General features: G+C 39.4%; 1 protein-coding gene across 2 annotated transcripts; it reads right to left on the reverse strand.

Moving 5' to 3' along the window:
- Positions 1-700: 700 nt before the first annotated feature.
- LOC121876562 (methyltransferase-like protein 7A) lies at positions 701-18,799 on the reverse strand. 2 transcript variants are annotated; one of them, XM_042381764.1, is made up of 5 exons: positions 18,501-18,799; positions 12,236-12,396; positions 7,933-8,067; positions 4,610-4,728; positions 701-1,494 (listed from the first exon to the last, which is right to left on the reverse strand). In XM_042381764.1, exons 1-5 carry the CDS (start codon positions 18,578-18,580, stop codon positions 1,234-1,236), a joined length of 756 nt encoding a protein of 251 aa, XP_042237698.1. In that variant the 5' UTR covers positions 18,581-18,799; the 3' UTR covers positions 701-1,233. The 2 variants fall into 2 exon arrangements, with proteins under 2 accessions (XP_042237698.1, XP_042237696.1); XM_042381762.1 differs by lacking the exon at positions 18,501-18,799 and adding an exon at positions 14,881-15,206.
- Positions 18,800-19,581: the final 782 nt, after the last annotated feature.

Consider the following 19,581-nt stretch of genomic DNA (forward strand, 5'->3'; position numbering starts at 1 on the left):
GATAATAATAATATTATTATGATTATGATTAATATTTTTATTATTATTATCTGTGTTGTTATTATTAGTAATATTATTATTTTATTTTAATTCTGTATTTTTTATTATAAATTTTATTTACTATGAACCAATTATTATCACATCCCCCAGGCCCGATGTGGGTCAGTGACCTGTGCCCGGGTGGGCTAATCCCTGTAAAAAAAATGCAGGGTCTCAATTGTTTCTCTTACTATTGACAAGTTGCCAACAACATATATGCTGTATATCGTTTCTCACTCTTGACCTTTTTCTCTTTTTAATGTTTTTAATTATTTACGGTTCTTTATTATTATTATTATTATTTGTATTATTGCATTTATATTTATTTTTATAATTCTATTAATTTGTATTATTATTTTTATTATTATTATATTTTCACCCCCACACCCCAATGTGGGTCAGTGACCTGTGCCCGGATGGGCTAATCCCCGCTAATTTTTTTTTTAATAAATCCAGACATCAGAGAGAGTTGTGGTTACCACCTTCAACCAGTGTCAACACAATACACTATCCAATTCACCTAAAATCTACTGTTCACATAACAACACTGCCCCACACACTACAACTTACTAATTTACCATATACCCTGACAAGCAATACCCCAATATAACTACAGTACATAAGAGTTTTATAGTGTATGAAAGTGTAATTTATACTACCATTAGTTCAGTTACATTTATTTATTGTACTGTGATAGTTATAACAACAAATATTAGCCAACCACAATAATGTAGAGAAATTGTTACCCATAGTTAATGGTATGAATGGAGTAATATATTTACTCTCATGTTAAAACAAATTAGCAGGATGCATTCCAGAGCTTACATTATCAACACTTAACGTTTTATGGTCATCTCCCACGCTTGCTTGGGTTAGCCATCGATCTGTTCCTACAATACTTGAACGAGATACAAATCAAGTATTGCCGGATATGAAACTATGGCTTAAGTTATGGAATCTTATAATGGAATATTTTGTCTCGCTTTAAGACTTGCTGCATATCTGTAACTTTTTTTGTCTCATTTTATTTGGTCTCGTCTCTCTCTCTCTCTATATACTCATTTCTATCTGTCACTCTCTAATTTTCTTCTCTCTCCCTTCATCTGTTATCTTTAAGTAACTACAGTACTGTACTTAGTTTTATGTCACACTTTATCTCCAAGAAATCTGTATAAAGAGAAAGGCTTTTCTGTGTTACTTCTCAGCCACACCCTTGAGGCTTGGGGTGACCAGCTGAAAGACGATATGGTCGATGGGGTTGTAGAAACGTTGGGCCTGCACCTTAGAGAAACCTGCTTTCTGGATGGTCTCCAGCATGTCTCGTGTCAGATAGCAGCCATCAAACAAGAAAGGCCAGATGCCTGTTGCTGTAAGAAATCCTTGTATCTTCCTCCTCATACCGTGACGTTCTGTGTCAAACTCTCGGATGTGCTCGAAGAAGATGAATTTTCCTCCCTGGGGATAAAGGTTTATATTTTGATTATGTAGAAGCTTCCTCCTCTCTAGAATAATTACTTGGTTATTATCTTTGTTTATTTGCATACATTAACAAGTCTTACAATTGCCTTTAATTACCAGTTAATTAAACAATGAATTACTGTATGACCTTTTTGAAGTATCATTTGAATTACTACATTTGTTGGTGTATAAGACACCTTGAATTTAGAAGGACATTACAGTACCTTAAGTGAAGCAAAGGGAAAAAAATATTTGTGTGAATATCAGTACTGTACAGTTTATAGTAATTACCATTAACTATCACATTTAGCATAAAAAAAAGGTCAGTGGTCCATATCTTAGTGGAGTGTCAGTGCATAGTAGAGTGGATAACTCATTATCTTTACATATGCTAATGCTCACTAAATGAATGTACTGTACTGTTGAGTAATTAGAGAGGAAAAACTAAAAATTAATTTTATTTAACTTCCCTCAATCTGAACGCTGTGGGTGTGCTGTATACTGGTCGGGCACTTAACAATATCATGGACTAACAGCTCAATCAATCAATCAGAGCACCGTCCCCATACCATGGCTGGTGATCACAGTCCTCTACTCTAAACGTTTTGGGGGATATTCTTACCAATCCTCCAAGATTTTGTATCTCTAGGGACCCAGTTTTTAATTTCTTTAATCCATCCTAGTCTCTGCCTATCCCTGACCATCCTACCCTTAAATAATTATGATTATTAATATTTCTGTTATTATCTCCTAGGGGGTTTTAAATCTCTTCTGTTGGCATCATTAAATTTTGCCTTATGAATATCATATTTTTTTACTCTGGCGCTAAATATCTATCACTATGTCACAGAGGAGATAATTATACACTTATAACTGTGTACTTTCAGGGTAGAGGCCCAGGATGTGAATTTTGTTGTTGATACACTACTGTTATGAACACTAGAATTGAGCACTTAGTGGATTTATTCTACTTACTACAACATTATACTTGAAACTACAACATTGTCAACAGCAGCATAAATATCCTGCTGACTGATATTAAAATGCCACACTGCAATGCAAGCCTAGGCAGGTGCTCTTCCTTGAGATGCTGCTCCTTATTGTTGTTTCCTCACCAATAATTATTATGTTTTTTGTAAGGAATACACTGATGTAAACCTTTATCTTAAATATATGCTGTTTAGAGTAGTGGTATAGTATATTTTATAAAGGGTATAACTTGTTCCTGGCAGCATAATTGGTTGGGGTAACCTTCGTGCAGTTTTGTTTTAAGACTCACCTGTTTGTCTGAAACTTTGAAATCACAAGTTTGTTCTCCAGGTTTATGTTAAGTTAGAGTTCATAGTTGCTTAAGTAAATTTTGGCAAATAGTTTTAACCACTGAAAAAGTAGAGCAATAATATTCCTGCTTCACATTAAATTTATTTTGCTTATCATTTCCAAGCCTCTAACTTCCAAACTGATGGTCTGAAGTCAGTAGAGATTGGTTGAGCTTTTCTTGAGCTTGGCTGTCATACATCGTCACAAAGCTAAATTTAGTAATAAGAATGACCGGAGACTCATAATTTGCTCACATTTAAGACCAGTACTGTACATTGCACTTTAGGGGAAAAACTTTTCATCATTTGACTGAACCATGTCTGTCTCGTTGTTTATGTTGATATAACCTTTCTAACTGCACAAGTACAGTGGCACCCAAATGAGTTTTACTGCATCCTTTCACACCAAAAATACTCTCTCTAGTTTCGGTTCTGTAAAGCAGAAGAAGAGGACAAGTAGAGAAAGAGGACCTCATGAGTTTATCATCTATGTCAGTGGCACAGTCAACCCTTCATGCTGAAGCTTTAGTATATTGCTTGAATATGGCACACCTATTTTTCCCAGTATGACTTGTTGTAAATAACAAACAGGTCCAGCAGTGTGCTAATGCTTTTATACACGTTTGTATTACCCACAGGACTGTCAGCTGATGCAAATATCAACCCTGGACACAGGAAACCAATTTTGCAGAGCATTGAAGACAGAACTGATGATGTCATTCTGCTCAAATGTTCTGGTGTTTGACAATGGTCCCACATGTCTGACTACTAGTGAAAGCTGTTACTCTTCTCTCCTGGTAAGTACTGTAGTGATAACCTTCCACAGTTAGCCCTTGTTCACTATTTTCCTAACTTCATACCAGTTATTTTGTTTGGGTAAATTAAGGTTTGTTATGTTACTTATAACACATAAGTGCAGTATGTTCAGTTTTTTAACTAGTCATAAAAGAAATTGGTATTATTTTACTTTCGGACATAGCTCCTCCGAAAGTTATAAACTACTGAAACATTTAGATGTCGCTATTCTGAGCATTTTGAACCCCCATATATACATGGCGGAAATGGATAATACTAGCGACACAATTGAATTTAATTGATTTAAGTAGTTTTCAGTCTTCGTCTGCGAGATGTTATCTGCGCATCACACATGCGCAATGTTGACTGGGTACAATTTTAATTTCATTGACCAGTTTCACAATGGCAGCGGTGGAAGTTGGTTGTCGTTTGTGCTCCTACGATTATTTTAATTGTATTGCCGAGTTTTGCGAGAACGTAGACGACTTTCGAACATGGCGCGCCACAAAGTTTTAACTACTGAAACATTTAAGTTAGTTTAAGCTAGGTCTACTGGGGGTGGAGCCCCTGGCTAGGGGTTAGGTTAGGGCCGTCTACCGGGGGTACAGGGACAGAGCCCCCCGGCTAGGAGTTAGGTTAATTAGGCTATGTTTTGTTAGCTCACCTGACTCGTTTTCGTTTTCTCTCCCATCCCAAAAACCCCGATTTCCCAGACCCCCATTATTGTTGGGGGGCAAAAACTAGCAATTTCCGCCAAAAATGAAGGTCAGATTTGTTTAAAACACACCAAAATGCACTGGAAAAAGATATTGGTCAACCCCTAGGGACTCGTGTCCGAAAGTAAAAATTTACCAAGAAATTAATAACAAACGTTTGTGCTGGTTGCTCGAGATTTCCCTTTTACTTAACAAAGACCATGGTTAAGTTAGTAGCTGTCATTTTAGGTTAACAGAAGCACCGGGACAATTTGTGTAGGATTTTAGTGGAACTTTACTCACCGGCGTCAGTACACGAAGTATTTGCTGAAGGATCTTTTCAGTGTTGCCGACAGAGCAAAAGACGAGTGTGCTCACCACCACATCAACGCTGTTATCTGGCACCATGTCCATCTCCTCCGCTGTTGAAAGAGATGCGATCGTTGGTTATTACAGTAAATGATTAGTGTGACTTGTACTGTACATTTTTTTTTAACGGGAATTAGCCCACCCAGGCACAGGTCACTGACCCACATCGGGGCCTGGGGGGCGAAATAATAATAATAATAATAATAATAATAATAATAATAATAATAATAATAATAATAATAATAATAAAGAACCACAAAGAAATACAAAATGAAAAAAAAATCAAAAGTGAGAAACAATATATGTATGTTGTGTTGTAAATAGTAAGAGAAACAATTGAGACCTTGCAATTGTGTGTAAATGAGGCAGAAAGTCAGATCAGCAACCTGGGACTCGGTCACAATTTTCGTGATGCCATGTGGCAGCAAGATCTACCATAGACAACACATTATGCTTCCAATATCTTCCCAGGCGGTAGTACCTCCCTGTTTGGTAGCTGCCTAATACCAAATGTGGCCTGACCAGGACCTTTACATACCAGCTGTTTAGTATAACCTAAAGAAGACCTTCACAGGACAACTGTTCACCTCGGAATACTGTATTACCGGTGAACATACTTGTTTTATCCTCTTCGTCACTGATCGGCTTGTTAGCCGCTTGGGAGGGCGGTCACGTCTCTTTTACGCACTGTTGGCAAGTACTGGGCATGCACTGGCTCCTGAATATATCAGAACCTGGTCCAGTGTTGGTCAAGTCTGGTCTTGAATGAGCTCACACTCGGTGCCGCCACAACAAGAGTTCACAATTCTCATTCTGGAAAAAGTTTGCCCTCACAGTTTTCTGGACTTGAGGCTTCCTTTACTTTGAGCTGTGACCCCTTGTGGGGTGGACGTCTGCCAGCTCCAGGTATGTACACTCAGCCAAAGATGCACCGACCCCACCCTGGATCTCGTGCTCGCAATTTTACCTGGCAATAATAGGTAAAGTAAGGCTGTATGTAAAGGTGATTGTGATTGTTGGATCTATTTTCGGCTGTATCACTGTCAGGATAAATATTAAACAATCCAAAGGTAGAATTATTATAATAATAAACTATTCATTATTATTTAGGGTCATAAGAAGTTTCCAAATGTTCGTATATTTGCATAATGAAGAAATTATATTAATGAATTGGCAACTCAACTACAACGAGGAACGAGGACTGCCACAAGATTCTCAGATCAAATTTTCTTCATTATTTAAGCAAATATAAGAACATTTGGAAACTTCTTATGACCAAATTATCTTTGGCTGACTGTACATTCAACTGAGTAGATGCCTGTCGGTAGTTTAAGCTAGGCAGTTTTAGGCATTCTAATCTCTCTGGGTAGCTGATAAGGCTTTGGAGTACAAAAACCAAGATTGAACAAATATTTATTCCAACATTCTTCCATTATCACAGTACAATACAGACACTCCCTGGGTTACAGAACACTCGGTTTATAGAAATTCGAGGATACAGAATGCCCCCCCCATAAGTCCCATTAAAACAAAAAATGGGTTGTGCATGAGTTTCTGTTATTACGGAAAGTAACTGGTACGGCGTAGCAACACTATTTGTGGAGGATTATACATTAGTCAACTGAGCGCATCCCCTTGTGAGATGGCATCTGTGATTGGTACTGCACAGGGTAGGGTATTATTTACCAGATGGAAGGGTCATTTTCGGTTTACAGAAAATTTGGCTTATGGATAGGATCCAGGAACGGAACCTTTCCATAAACAGGGGAGTGTCTGTACTTCCATTAGCCTTAGTTAAATTGATGGGAACAAGATATCACAGGAAATAATGTACTGTACCATAGAGTAATGGTTTTTTTTAATTGTACTGAAATAACCAACAATTGGAAGTGAGTAAAAATTCTGATTGTGTTCCAGAAATATAGGTTTTCTCAGCTGTGAAAATGAAGTTTTATTAATGGAATTTCCATGAAAGACTCATCTGTCTTCCATAAGACAGTGGAGGATGTTCCTTCCCAGAAAATGCCCGAGTGTTAAAGTGTAATGTCAAGGGTCAAGCGGTGCCATCGTTAACATTTGACAAGTTTCTGGCACAGTTTGGGATACTGTAATATGAAAACCAGCAAATTGTATTGGAACATAAACCATAATTATGGACTGAAAAGAAACAGAAATAAACAAGTTACTGTATTGTCTTGAGAGTGATACATGATGAACATACGTATTGAAAGGGAACACATTCACACCATCAGAGATTTGCTAAAATTTATAACTTGGCTTAATAAAACCTAAGTACAGTATTTTGATACTGATGTTAACAAAGGCCCCTCCCCCAAAATATGTCCAGAAAGAGTAATTTTCCCATTAAGATTCACTGTACCTTCCCGTGTTACTATTGAGTGCTCTATCTCATGATTTTTAATTGATAGACTATTGCAGTGTATTACTAATCTCGTTACGCACTTTTAAGACCTGTAGGATGTTAAGCTGCACGACACCTTGAGCGGCAATGCTTGACCCCGCCGCCCAAGATGTACAACGTGACCTACTACAACACCTTAGTTGTTGAAGCGCAGTAATAACAGTATAACAACAACTGTCGTGCAGTGAATGTCAGTCATGCATCAAAATTCATTCTCTAACTTTCACATCTTAGTAAAATATACAGTACTGTATAAAGAATAACTTAGACACAACTTTGTAGGATTTTTTAATGGCTGACCAATGGCAGGATCTAGTAAAAAAACCGTTCTGAAACTAAATATATCTATACTCTTGTTATTGCTTAAGCCATGGTAACAGATATGCAAGACTTAGTGACTGATAGCGTTTTATAATTTCTTGGTGATAAGACAGACATACTATACTACTCCTTGTGACTGGCTTCTGCCTTATCACATCCTTCTATCTCTGCCTCGTCCCCACCAGTGTTGAAGGTCACCACTTGTAGTAATAATACCCTGTTTGGTAAATTTTTCAGTTTCTACAGTGTGACTAATGTCCTGGCATGATCCACAGTCAACTTTTGATGTTGACACTACTGCCTGTTCACTATAGCATTGAAGACATCAGACAAGCAGTTGAAGATAAATGTGGACTTAAAGTCATCATCCAGAATAAAACTTAAGGCTCTGACATAAACTGTACTCCTCTGTTGAAATATCTGATAGGACTCCGTAATATATATATACTGTAAAAAAAAAATACTCAGGAAAGCAAATGACAAAACTAAAAGGTTTGTGTTATTTTGGTCTTACCTGTCGAGACGATGATTTCCTCTGATTGTATATTGGGGAATTTTGCTCTGTTTTCATTGTAATAACTTGCGAAGTGTGGGTTGGGGTCCACCACCACCAGCCGTGATTTCTCAGGATAGTAAGCAAAGTTCACCCCTGTGAAACAAACATATGTTAACTCTTATCATTTTAATATCTCGTTCAAGTAGGTTGACGTTTGCCATATTAACCAAAGTTCATCTAAATTAGGTTAGGTTAAGTTGTATTGTTTTTAATTTATCGTTTGTATAATATTTATATGTTCGTGTGTGCAGACCAGTTTAATTAAAGAACATTGATATAAACTACTAAAGTATGTCACAATTGTGTTCAAAACACATGATGCATACAGGCTAAGTCACCTAAGAGTCCTCCTCACCACACTTGACTGCTCAGTAGGACAGATGAAACTGACCATATTGTTGTATCGCCAGTCTTATCCTCCTGTGTTGAATCTACTGAGAGCTGTGTTTGTGCTCTGTTGCCACCCTCATAATAATGATCCAGCTCAGTGTTGCTACATAGTACACTCCATGACTTGGCTTTTATAAACGAGGTATCGAGCACCTCACCGAGACGAAAATTCGGAAATGTAATTTAGTGGTGAAGAATTTTAAGTGATGAGAGAATATTTTAGTGACAGTGATGGAAGTGATCAAAGTGACATATGAGAAAATTAGGCCGTGGTATTTCTTTCTGCTTATTTATGCGTAAACAAATTGTAGAACTGCTGGGCCAATAGGAAGGTTGATATGGTTTATTGTAAGCAGTTCGAGATGAAATCAGAACACATATTTAAACAGAAAGTTGATAAAAGTACCCAAGGTGATATTTATGTTATGTGATTTAAAGTTGATGGTGGGACAAAATAAACTTACTCAGCCAGGAAAATCAGATAGTAGTTGTAAATCGTGGTGGAGGAAAGCGGCATATCTCACATACTACTACTGTACTTTGCTGTCACTCGGAATCGAATATGACGATTATCCAGCTATGATACAATGATATGAGTTATTACGGATGTCACCTTCGTTGGTGAGCTCTGAGATGACTCGAGAGGCTGATGCAGGATCGGCAGGGCCGTCCACGGATGTTGCACGTGTGGAGGGCTACATCTAGTGCTGGGAAGTTGGATAATGGCTGCACGTGAGTTGATTCATGTGGTGAGGCAGGAGCGCAGGCTTCAACCACACATCTTGGCCCTCCATTTTCCTGATCCAATGGTGCAAGTAGTTGCAATGACTGGGGAGAGGGAGAGAGTTACAATGGACTGCCGATAGCCCAGTTTATTGTGTTTCACCTTAGTAGCCTGTCCATCTGCATTGCCTTCGTCCACCGGTGTAGTTGTTGGGATCCCATGTTGGTCACCTCTTCCGCCTATACCAACGTTGGGGTCTTGTTGGAGTTCTGTAAGCATGTCTGCATTTGGGTTTTACTCCCGTAGCCTTATACCTACCAAGGTTAATCCGCAAAGCAGCGGGGTCGGTAGGCGCCAGGACGTGTCCACATGCCAGTGGGCCTAAGAGCCCACTGAGGCCCACTGCTGCACCGAGATTCCCTGCTGGTCTAGCCTGGGCCCATGAGGCACCCAGTTACAGTGTGTTGCCACGAGGAGGCACAGCAGGAGTCTTGATAGTAAAGAGGCTGTGTACTGGTACGAGAAGACTTATGCAAGTTGCTTCCCTGTTCGCCACGAGGGCTAGCCAGCGGCGGTAGCTGAAAGCGAGAGGAAGCAAGCAGTGCCTGCACCTTAACACTAACATAATGCTGCCACACTAGACGCATTACACCATTCTATGTGCACATACACACACACACAGAGGATACATACCATACGGTATATAATATTAGGTGATTTCTCTTAATTTAACTACAGCTCGTAATCATTGTGTGAAAGGGAACTACAAGTTAACTCTTACAAAGCACGTACGGTAAAACAATCTGATGCCCATTTGATGTTACTGCTTAAATCTCCGTCAGTAGCATATCACACCTCTTTCAAGATAAACAAATAGTTATTCTTCTTAATCTATATAATATTGAATAATTAACTGCTACAGTTCAAAGTTTACATTGATTTCTGTGCTTAGTAATGAAATTTCAGAGGTGACACATTTACTAAAGTACATTTGATTTTTCATTTTAAAACTCAATTCCCAATGACATGATGAATTGTTTAAAAGTTAGAGGAACAAGAGTGTACCTCAGACACACGGCAGGCAGCCAGCTGGCACTAGAAATGGCAGGTTTTACTACGGTGGGTTGCTGTCAGGGGTGTACCTAACATCTCGTCTTCGTCACTTATCACCTTACTAACCGGTTCAGCATCTGTCAGTTCTCAGTTGTGCACTATTAGCATGTACTGGTTATACACAATCTCAAATGTACATGATGATGCAGCAATGTTGGTTTAGCCTGGACTTTGAAAGAATTCACATTTTGCGCTGTCACAACAGAGCTGGTAAATTAGTTCATGAGGTCACAACTCCTACTCCAGAGAAGTTAGTTGTAGTGGTTTTGTTTGTTTGTAGTTTCATTTGCTTAAGGTTGTGATCTTTAGTACAGCAGCCATCAGCTAATTCCGGATAATTGGATTTGACTGAGGTAATAATAAACCTGTGTTAAGTCTACTCCTGCTCTCGTGTAGTATAAACTGGGCAGGTGTGACCGTTATAGTTTCTTGGTAAGAGTAGACTTTGGGAAAGATTCAGTATGTCTTACAAATGGTCAACTTATAATAAGTATTTAAGTGTGAATGCCTAGAGATCAGAATATAAGGAGCACGTTTATACTTTGTACATGTAACTAAAAGTATCCGATTAACTGAATTTGAAAAGAAAAAATAGGTTTCGTAGGCCTGTTAGGTCCGTTAGGGAGATTGGTCTGGCACTGAACTAGATTTCCTTCAATTTTCCAATTGTAAAGTCAGATAGCTAATCACAGCTGTGCCAACTGAGGTACTGAATGAGTGAATTAGCAACCTGTTGGTCAGGAGGCGAGCAGAGTATCCATTTGCGTGCTTCCACTTTATTTAAGTAGGTCAAACCAAATTTAAATTGAATGTGAATACACATGAGTTAAGAAACTGCGTTTAATATATAAGAACTGTGTACACTTCTATACAAAGACTGTAGCTGAAGCATGTCCAAAAAACCTTCTCTAACGACCCTCAAAATGTTATACTGTATACCCACAGCGCCGTGACTTGTCCTTTGCACATCGACCCTAAAAGCTGTAATGTATTGAATGTGAAGGGGGTTGAAAATTAGGTTTTTCATCATACCAATGGTTTCAAAATAATTCTAAATCCTTTCTGCTCCGTTACGGTACCTGTGATGTCAACAGAGGTTAAGCAGTCAAATTTCTCATTATTTTCAGTGGCTGCCTGTCGGCTAGATAGATGCCTCCTCCACCCAGCCCTCCCCCTTCCGCCTCACAAGATCCAGTTACCAATTACTTTTTTAGTGATTGCTGGCTTAAAGTTCCTCGTGTGGAAATTAAGAATAAATTCGTGAATAATAGCAGGGCAGTTGCAGTACATGACGAACGACTTGAAAATAATGTATTTGAGGCATTGTAGTGGCAGTAACTGATTACGATTAAAATTTAATGATGTACGATATAATTCTCCATTTTGTTGTTTCCAATAGAAAATGCTTGGATTTTCGGATATGAAATGGGTTGCTAAGTGACGTACAGTGCAGTAATTAAATATACTTTTTCTTAATGGTGTATTAGGGAATTATAATTTCTTGTACTGTCTTGATTTTTAAGGTTTTTATTTGATCTGTTTCTTTTATCTTATTGGCATAGATTATTATGAGAGGTATTGAAGATATCGTAAGTTGAATTTCCTTGCTATTACAGCTGCTGGCACCAAGCAGGTGCAGATCCAGGAATATCAAAGGGGGGGGGGGTCCAAGAAGTTGTGGATGGGGGAGCCTGGTGAGCGCAGCAAGCCCCCCCCCCCCCAGAGTTGTTTAAATCTGACCAATATCATGGGCATTTTGAGACCATTTTGAAGCCATGCACACTTGATATTAAGAGATATTCTGAAATCAATAGTAAATAATTTTTACTATACAAAAATTCCTGTCTGCAAATACTGCATGACGGAAAAAGCATTGGAATTTTCTAATAAAAATAGGGGGGTCCAGACCCCCATCCCCCACCCCAGGATCCGCCCTTGCCAAGACGTAGTAGTAATCAAATTGATAAACCCGCTCCCCCCGAATACGCACACAAAGGTGAAAATCCCAGAAGGTAGCAGAGAGGACTCACACACCTGTACCAACGCCAATTTCAAGGATCTTGATAGCATTGTTCTTGCGGAGTTCTGGGTCATGCGATACCAGTGATCCCAACGGGGAGAACAAATCCTTCTTCAGCTTGTCCATGTCGGGGTTCGGCTGGGTGGTGTAGTAGTTCATGAAGGCTGCGAAGTACCTGTTGACATGGAGGAATTGATGAGTGAGAGAGATGAGCAGGAAGGTGTAGAGGAAGTGAGGCAGAAGAGATAGAGTTTAATTTTTTCACCAAGAGCGTAAGGAAGTACAGTATACAGTACAGTGGAACCTATACGCCGCGATGCTCAGTATTGACGCACACTAACTGTGGATGATTTTCCTAAGTTCCTATAAATACCGGCTAGATAAAGAGACGTGTTTCAGTCCCAGACACCAGAAACGCTACAATATTTGGGCACGAAACTGTGAGCCATGGTATTACTGGGTGACTGGTCCCATGAGACAGTAACTGAGAGTACAGTCATATATTGGTGAGACGGCCGATTGGATATCAGTCTCACCTTCTGTTCTAAGTGTCGCAGGTTACCTTCTCTATGTGTGTGGATCCTCTTTAGTTATCAGAACATTCTTGGGACTCTGAATGTGTACTTCAGCGCCATGACCTCATTTTGTGAATATGGATAAAAGGAACACAAGATTATTTCACCTGATCATTAAACACCTTAACGCTAACCTATCAGGTTGCACTGAGGTGTTTAATCGTCAGGTGAAATAATTTGGATGCTAATTCTTTATATGATCCGTTAGAATAAATTTCACAGAATATATTATAAAACATATATCAATATGTTTAAAACCAAATTCTTGCATAATTATATACTTAAAATTATATGTAATCAAAGCTGTACTCGTCATGCCTATAACCTGGCTTGACCTTGTCTTGAGTAACAATCACTACGCATAACTACAACTGAACGAAGCTGTCAGGTGTCCTTATAACAAGACTTGTGATGGTGATGCCTAAGAAAAGTCCCCGTGCACTAAATTACTGATGTGTACATTATCTGGCTCAGTATTTAATGGAAATGTAGACTAATATATCTGTCTGATCGAAATAAACGAATGCAAAAAAAAAAGAAATACATCGAACGTCTACTGAGGAAAGTTGATGGTGACCCGTCAATAATAAGATATTACACATGAGGGTGTCAGCTCAGCCAGTCAATCGTGAGATGAGATAATTCTGGGAGCGTCATTGTGTGTCGTCTGCTTCTCAGGATCAGAAGCTCTGATTCAGCTGGACTATGTTTCTCAGTATGTACAGACAACAAAAAAATTTTCTGCATCCCCGGGTCTGACAGCCTTCTCAATGATCACTGACTGAGGCCATGTTTATTTGGTAAGGTTGGCACTGTACAGTACTGTGCTTCGGATTGTTTAACCAATACAATGTATTCTGTATATCACGTATAGTTAATGCAAAGAAATTAAGAGGAGTACATATAAAAACCCTTGTTCAGCATTCTTGGCCCGGTGTGTAATATTGCATAACACCATAAAGGTGCAGAAAATATTTTTGTTGACAGTACATTGATATATACTGACAGTTGTAGGAGTGAACTGACAAGGGAGGGGTCACATAAAGACTGGCTCCAGCTGGAGAAGCTGGGGGCTAATATTTATGTGATCCCCACCTTGTTAGTTCACTCCCAGAACTGTGGTACCTCACTTTTTGTATTGAAAAGTGAAAACAAATTCGTAAAGAAATAGCAACAACGAGGTTCGTTAGCTGTTATCAGGTTAGGCGGCGTGTGTGCATCATCGACATACTGTAATGGCGTTCGTGTGGTGAAATATTCGGGATAAAAGCGTCAGTAAGATAAGCGTTTGATAATCACTTGCCTGCGGAGGTAAAGAAACACTTAAGATCCTGTAATGTGTTACATTAATGTTTGTGCATTTCTGATTCTTGACTTACAGTGTATTCCACCATTATCAATCATCCATTACACAAGGTGATCCACTTAATGTTCGGGAGGAGTAGAGCTGGTGGCCGTGGTTGTAAATATCGTGGGTCAGCAAGTAAACTAGTTCTCATGATGTCATACACGTAGACAATAAGTATGCACTCGTGGTTGATTCTCTAACCAGGAAGTAGCCGGAAATATATCATGCTGACGTACATTTTATTCTTATATTAGTTTTCATTTAATAGAGCAAGATTTTGTGCTCAGCTTAATTATTTACAGAAGTAAATAATATTTAGTACAAAGCTCGTAGAATAACTTGAGATCTGTACCTAGATTATTTCACCTAAAGATTAACCACACTTACAAACCCTAAATTTACCTAAACCCCGAAGTGTTAAGGTGGTTTATTTTTAGGTGAAATAAGCTTGGAGATTTTTCAGGTGATCCCATTTTTTGTAAATATAACAGTGTATTATCATCTCAGTGACTTAAGAACAACAAGTACTTTGCCATAATATATGACTTTCTTGGTGATATGCCACGCGTTAACATAGTCGTCCATGGCATTGGTGACTGCCAACTCAGTCCCAACTTGGCATAAGGAAGTCTCACCCTATCTCAGTGATCACACAGTTCTGTAGACTCACTTACATCCAAAAAGATATTAAAAAGTGAGGCTAAAAATAAGTTTTCACTCGTCATGTCACACTTACCTTTGTCGAATGTTTGGCCAGAAAGTCTTAAGTAACCAGATGAGCACAGCTATGACTCCCAGCGTCAGTAACCAACTCATTGTTGTAGTTTCCTTTATCTGAGCAGGAAAGTACGAGAGTCCCTGATGGATTCTTTTAAATATTCTTCGTATTTTCTCTTAGTTATCACGTCTTGTGTACTGTCGGTAACTTTTTGATACCTGTCAGGGAGAATTAGTGAGATGTTTCAGCGCACAGTAAGAGCGAGAACTCTGCTCACCGCAGCCACGACGGAGTGTGGTGGTGATACGTGTTGCTCGGTCGGGGTCCGGGACTGGGTGGCTCAACAACACCCAGCCAATAAGGACTCGGCACTTACGTTGCCGTTTAACCTGCTTGTATACCATGAGTTGTCCTGCTGTCCGCTACGCATGCACACATACCACATACTAGGCCAGTGGTGCTAACTTCGTTTTTTTTGCAGTACTGAGGGGAGGGGGGGGGGGGCACAATTGTATGAATTGTGTCCTGATAAATTATCGGATACTTTCTAACATTATATAGTTAGGCAACCAATCAACCAGAGTAACGTCCTCATATCTGACGGTTCGTGACAACAGTCCTCCACTCTTTTATCAGGCTGTTTTTACCAATCCTCTGAGTCTTGTGGTTTTCTATTTCTTGGGGACCCAGTTTTTAATTTCTTTCATCAATCAGTCCTGCCTTCCCCTAGCCCTCCTACCCTCAACTTTGCCCATTAATATTCCTGTTATTATCCCTTCATCCCTAATTGATGCACAGTATATGACCAAAGTATCTCAATTTTCTATCTCTGTACATTTCAAGTATTTCAAGACACGCATACAGAAACATAGAATATATTCACACTTGGCCACACCCACAGTGAAACTTAGGAGCGTACACACATGTAAACACAGAAATACGCTAACACACACACACACACACGTCACTTACTTGTTGCCACCCACCCGCCACGCTACCATACTTATTAATAGTTCGCTTGGTGGAAGAATGTAGCTGTTTTGTGAAGAAAAGGCATATTGGTTATGTCTTTATGAGTACAACATTGTCATCCACGGCGCAGCACACGTCTGTACGTAACTTAAATTAGTTGACAGGTTACTTTAGTGTCCAGTCTGGCGTAATGGGTCTTGGTGGTCTTGGCAACAGAGACCTGAACGCAACACACCACAACATCAAGAGCGTCGCGCCTGAGGAAGGGGAAAGTTGGGATCACAGGAAGATTATCTGCTCCCCCAGTTTATTTCACTTGATTAGCCACCCCAACTCTGCCTAGGGAGGGGGGAGGGTAGGTTAGCGTGATTAATTATTAGGCGAAATAAGCTGGGGTGCCTAATCTTAAAGTGATCTTGGAAAATAATAGATGATGGTGAAGATGTAGAGCGGAGGATGACTATAACGGTTCATTAAGGAGGAGAGGGGTGGAATAAAAGACAAGGGGGGAGAAGAAGTGAAGTAGGGAGAGAAGAGGTGAGGGAGGGAGGGAAGACGACCTAGGCCAGCTCAGAGCATAAGGGAGGAAGCAATGAACTGAGCCAAGGTTGAACGTATCCATTGTAGGGAATCGGGAGATAGTGAGTGGATTAGAGACGAGAGTGAGATGAAGGGTCGTTGTCGTCACCAGCGCCCCTAAGATATTTAACAGTGAATCCATACTAGGACGAAAGTAGCTGGATGGATAGGAGGTAATAAAGAGTAGCCAAAATTATTCCTCGACTCACGGAATACAGCTGATACCTACTTGTGGGTGAGGTATGCTTGGTTTAAAACTTGTAATGTCGCAAATCATAACGGCATAATAACCTGGACTAAAAGACACCCTAGAATACGAAGAATGGTGTGTTTTGTGGGTATTCGAGTATCAGTTGCTATCTTGCTTACGTGACCTTCGAGTCGATGCCAGATATTGCTAGACTGTACATTATTCTCTTGGTTGAAGTGATGACTTTGGTAAACTCACCATGAGACTTTAGTTGCTAGGGGGCAGGATAATCTGAGACTTCAATTCTGTTTTCTATGCTAATGTTTGCCAGTGAGAGGGAAAAGTTGAATGTATTCAAGGTGAAACTACAGTAAAGTATTGAAGGTGTACAGCATATAAACAAGGTGGATCACTGCTAATTAGACAGTAAATAATTTTCCTGGTCTGCCAACTTTTTTCCTTGATGTTAAGAGACTTACAGTATATGATGTAACTTCACACTACAACACTGAGTTATCCTTAACAGTGTAAAGCGATGATACACAGTTATACAACAGACGAGGGGGAAGATATAGCGATAATAGTAAGCGGGTTGACACAAGTTCTCAGTTTACAGGCTATTGGACCGCGGAATGTGCCGCCATGCTGCCAAGGTATGGGAGGATCAGATTACCAGCTCGGGTCAGTCACTTGTTTGTTTAGACAGTGTCTTAACTTTATTTATAGAGACACGTGGTACAAGGAGGTGCAAATAAACACAATATGATACACAGTATATGAAAATTTCTGAAATTCTGGAACTCATGAATACAGCATTAGGAACTCCTGTATATTTCACCTGATGATTAAAGACCCTAATGTTAAATGGGGAGCTTAGGTTAGGTTACCATTAGTGTTTTATCATCAGGTGAAACAAGTAGAGGTTCTTAATCTTCATGAGATCCCTTATTTTTATATCGACTTAAAATGAAAAATTTCAGTGATTTTTTTTTTAAGCTTGCAGTCGCTGAATGAGAATTATTTGACCAGGCGGCCTGGTGCTCTGTGTTCAAGTCCGGAACTTGGAATTTGTTTCCAAGTAGAATGATCTGACGTAATTATAACTGACAGATGACTTATATACTTACATAGTTACTTGTCCAGGTGTTTATTGCCATGTGTTCTAATTAGCTTTTTATAGTTGCTGTCTCCAGTAGTCAGGGTCCTCGCGGTCAGGAAAACCCACATAACTTAGAATTCAGGAAGTTATATGCCTGACATACTGTGAGAACTCTGCTAGTGTAGCAATTAACTATTAAAGACCTTGTTGTTGAAGCATGACCTTCCTAACTGGCTGCACTCTTAACAAATTAGTATGAAGCGACGAACAACATTTGACCTTCACGAATTCAGTGAATTAGCAGTTAGGTCGTTGTGCCGGATTTCTGTATTTAGTGTTCACTTGTGTGTTTTAATATGTTTGTATGTTTTAATGTTTATTATTTAATATGTTTGGGTGTGTTTATTTGATGTTGTGTAGAGTCAGGAACCTAGGCTGTGTTGTCCTTCGTAAACTAAATAGGTAACGTTAGTGGCGGATACTGTAGAGCTTTACCTTATCTTAATGTTACGTGTGGAGTCAAGGGTCACCAGATCTGAGAGCAATCCAATGTTTTTACTTTACTTTTAATGTGTACTTTACAATAGATAAATAATGGAGGAAAATAATTGCATTTGTTTCTGTCTGTCTGTCTGTGTTGGAGCGATCACCCTTACTGGGTGTACTGAAGTCCCAACTTGGCATAAGGAAGTCTCACCCTATCTCAGTGATCACACAGTTCTGTAGACTCACTCACATCCAAAAAGATATTAAAAAGTGAGGCTAAAAATAAGTTTTCACTCGTCATGTCACACTTACCTTTGTCGAATGTTTGGCCAGAAAGTCTTAAGTAACCAGATGAGCACAGCTATGACTCCCAGCGTCAGTAACCAACTCATTGTTGTAGTTTCCTTTATCTGATCAGGAAAGTACGAGAGTCCCTGATGGATTCTTTTAAATATTCTTCGTATTTTCTCTTAGTTATCACGTCTTGTGTACTGTCGGTAACTTTTTGATACCTGTCAGGGAGAATTAGTGAGATGTTTCAGCGCACAGTAAGAGCGAGAACTCTGCTCACCGCAGCCACGACGGAGTGTGGTGGTGATACGTGATGCTCGGTCGGGGGCCGGGACTGGGTGGCTCAACAACACCCAGACCCAGCCAATCATGACTCAGCACCTGCAGTATGAGTTTGATTAATTGAAGCAGTTTATTTAGCTAGAAAAACACAGATACAGAGTCGATAATAATAACAATATTAACATGGCTGAGCTAGTTGTGAGCCAGAGCTCTATACTGTACATTTATCTCAAGGAAGTATTATGGGTTGTCACGCCCAATTAACATTTTCTGGAACGAACTTCGGACAGTGTTACCATCCTTGTTCCAAGATGATGGAACCATGAGATCACCAAAGTCACACATCCTATAAACCATTACAGTGCTTTCCATTGACACAAGTATCATCCTTGAACGTATCAGTGACAAGAAAACTGCGGTTGTAACTGATGGTTGTGCTCCTCTGTATCAAATTCCTTGGCCAAAAGTGGGATCATTTCACAATGTCTGTGAGTCTTATTTCTTAGCGGTTTTATTAAGAAGATCACCAGCATACCCATACGTATAGTATTTGATAACTATGGAATGAGCAGCACAAAAGAACCACAACACAAATACACCAAACACCACGTCCTCCTGTGAATGTGAAATAAAAAACCCCAGAACCCGTAAAGTTGTAAACCAATCATCTTATCTTTCAAACAAACGAAACAAGTAACATTTGATAATTACTTGCTCGTTATCTGTACACAGGCTTGAAGTCAGGCTTGCTGGTGATTAAGGTGATGCTGCTGTAGTGATTGTTCCAAGGGTCATTTACGTCTCAAACAAAGAGGGAATT

Source organism: Homarus americanus, unplaced genomic scaffold, assembly GCF_018991925.1.
Source record: "Homarus americanus isolate GMGI-L3 unplaced genomic scaffold, GMGI_Hamer_2.0 scaffold28, whole genome shotgun sequence".
Taxonomy (NCBI): domain Eukaryota; kingdom Metazoa; phylum Arthropoda; class Malacostraca; order Decapoda; family Nephropidae; genus Homarus; species Homarus americanus.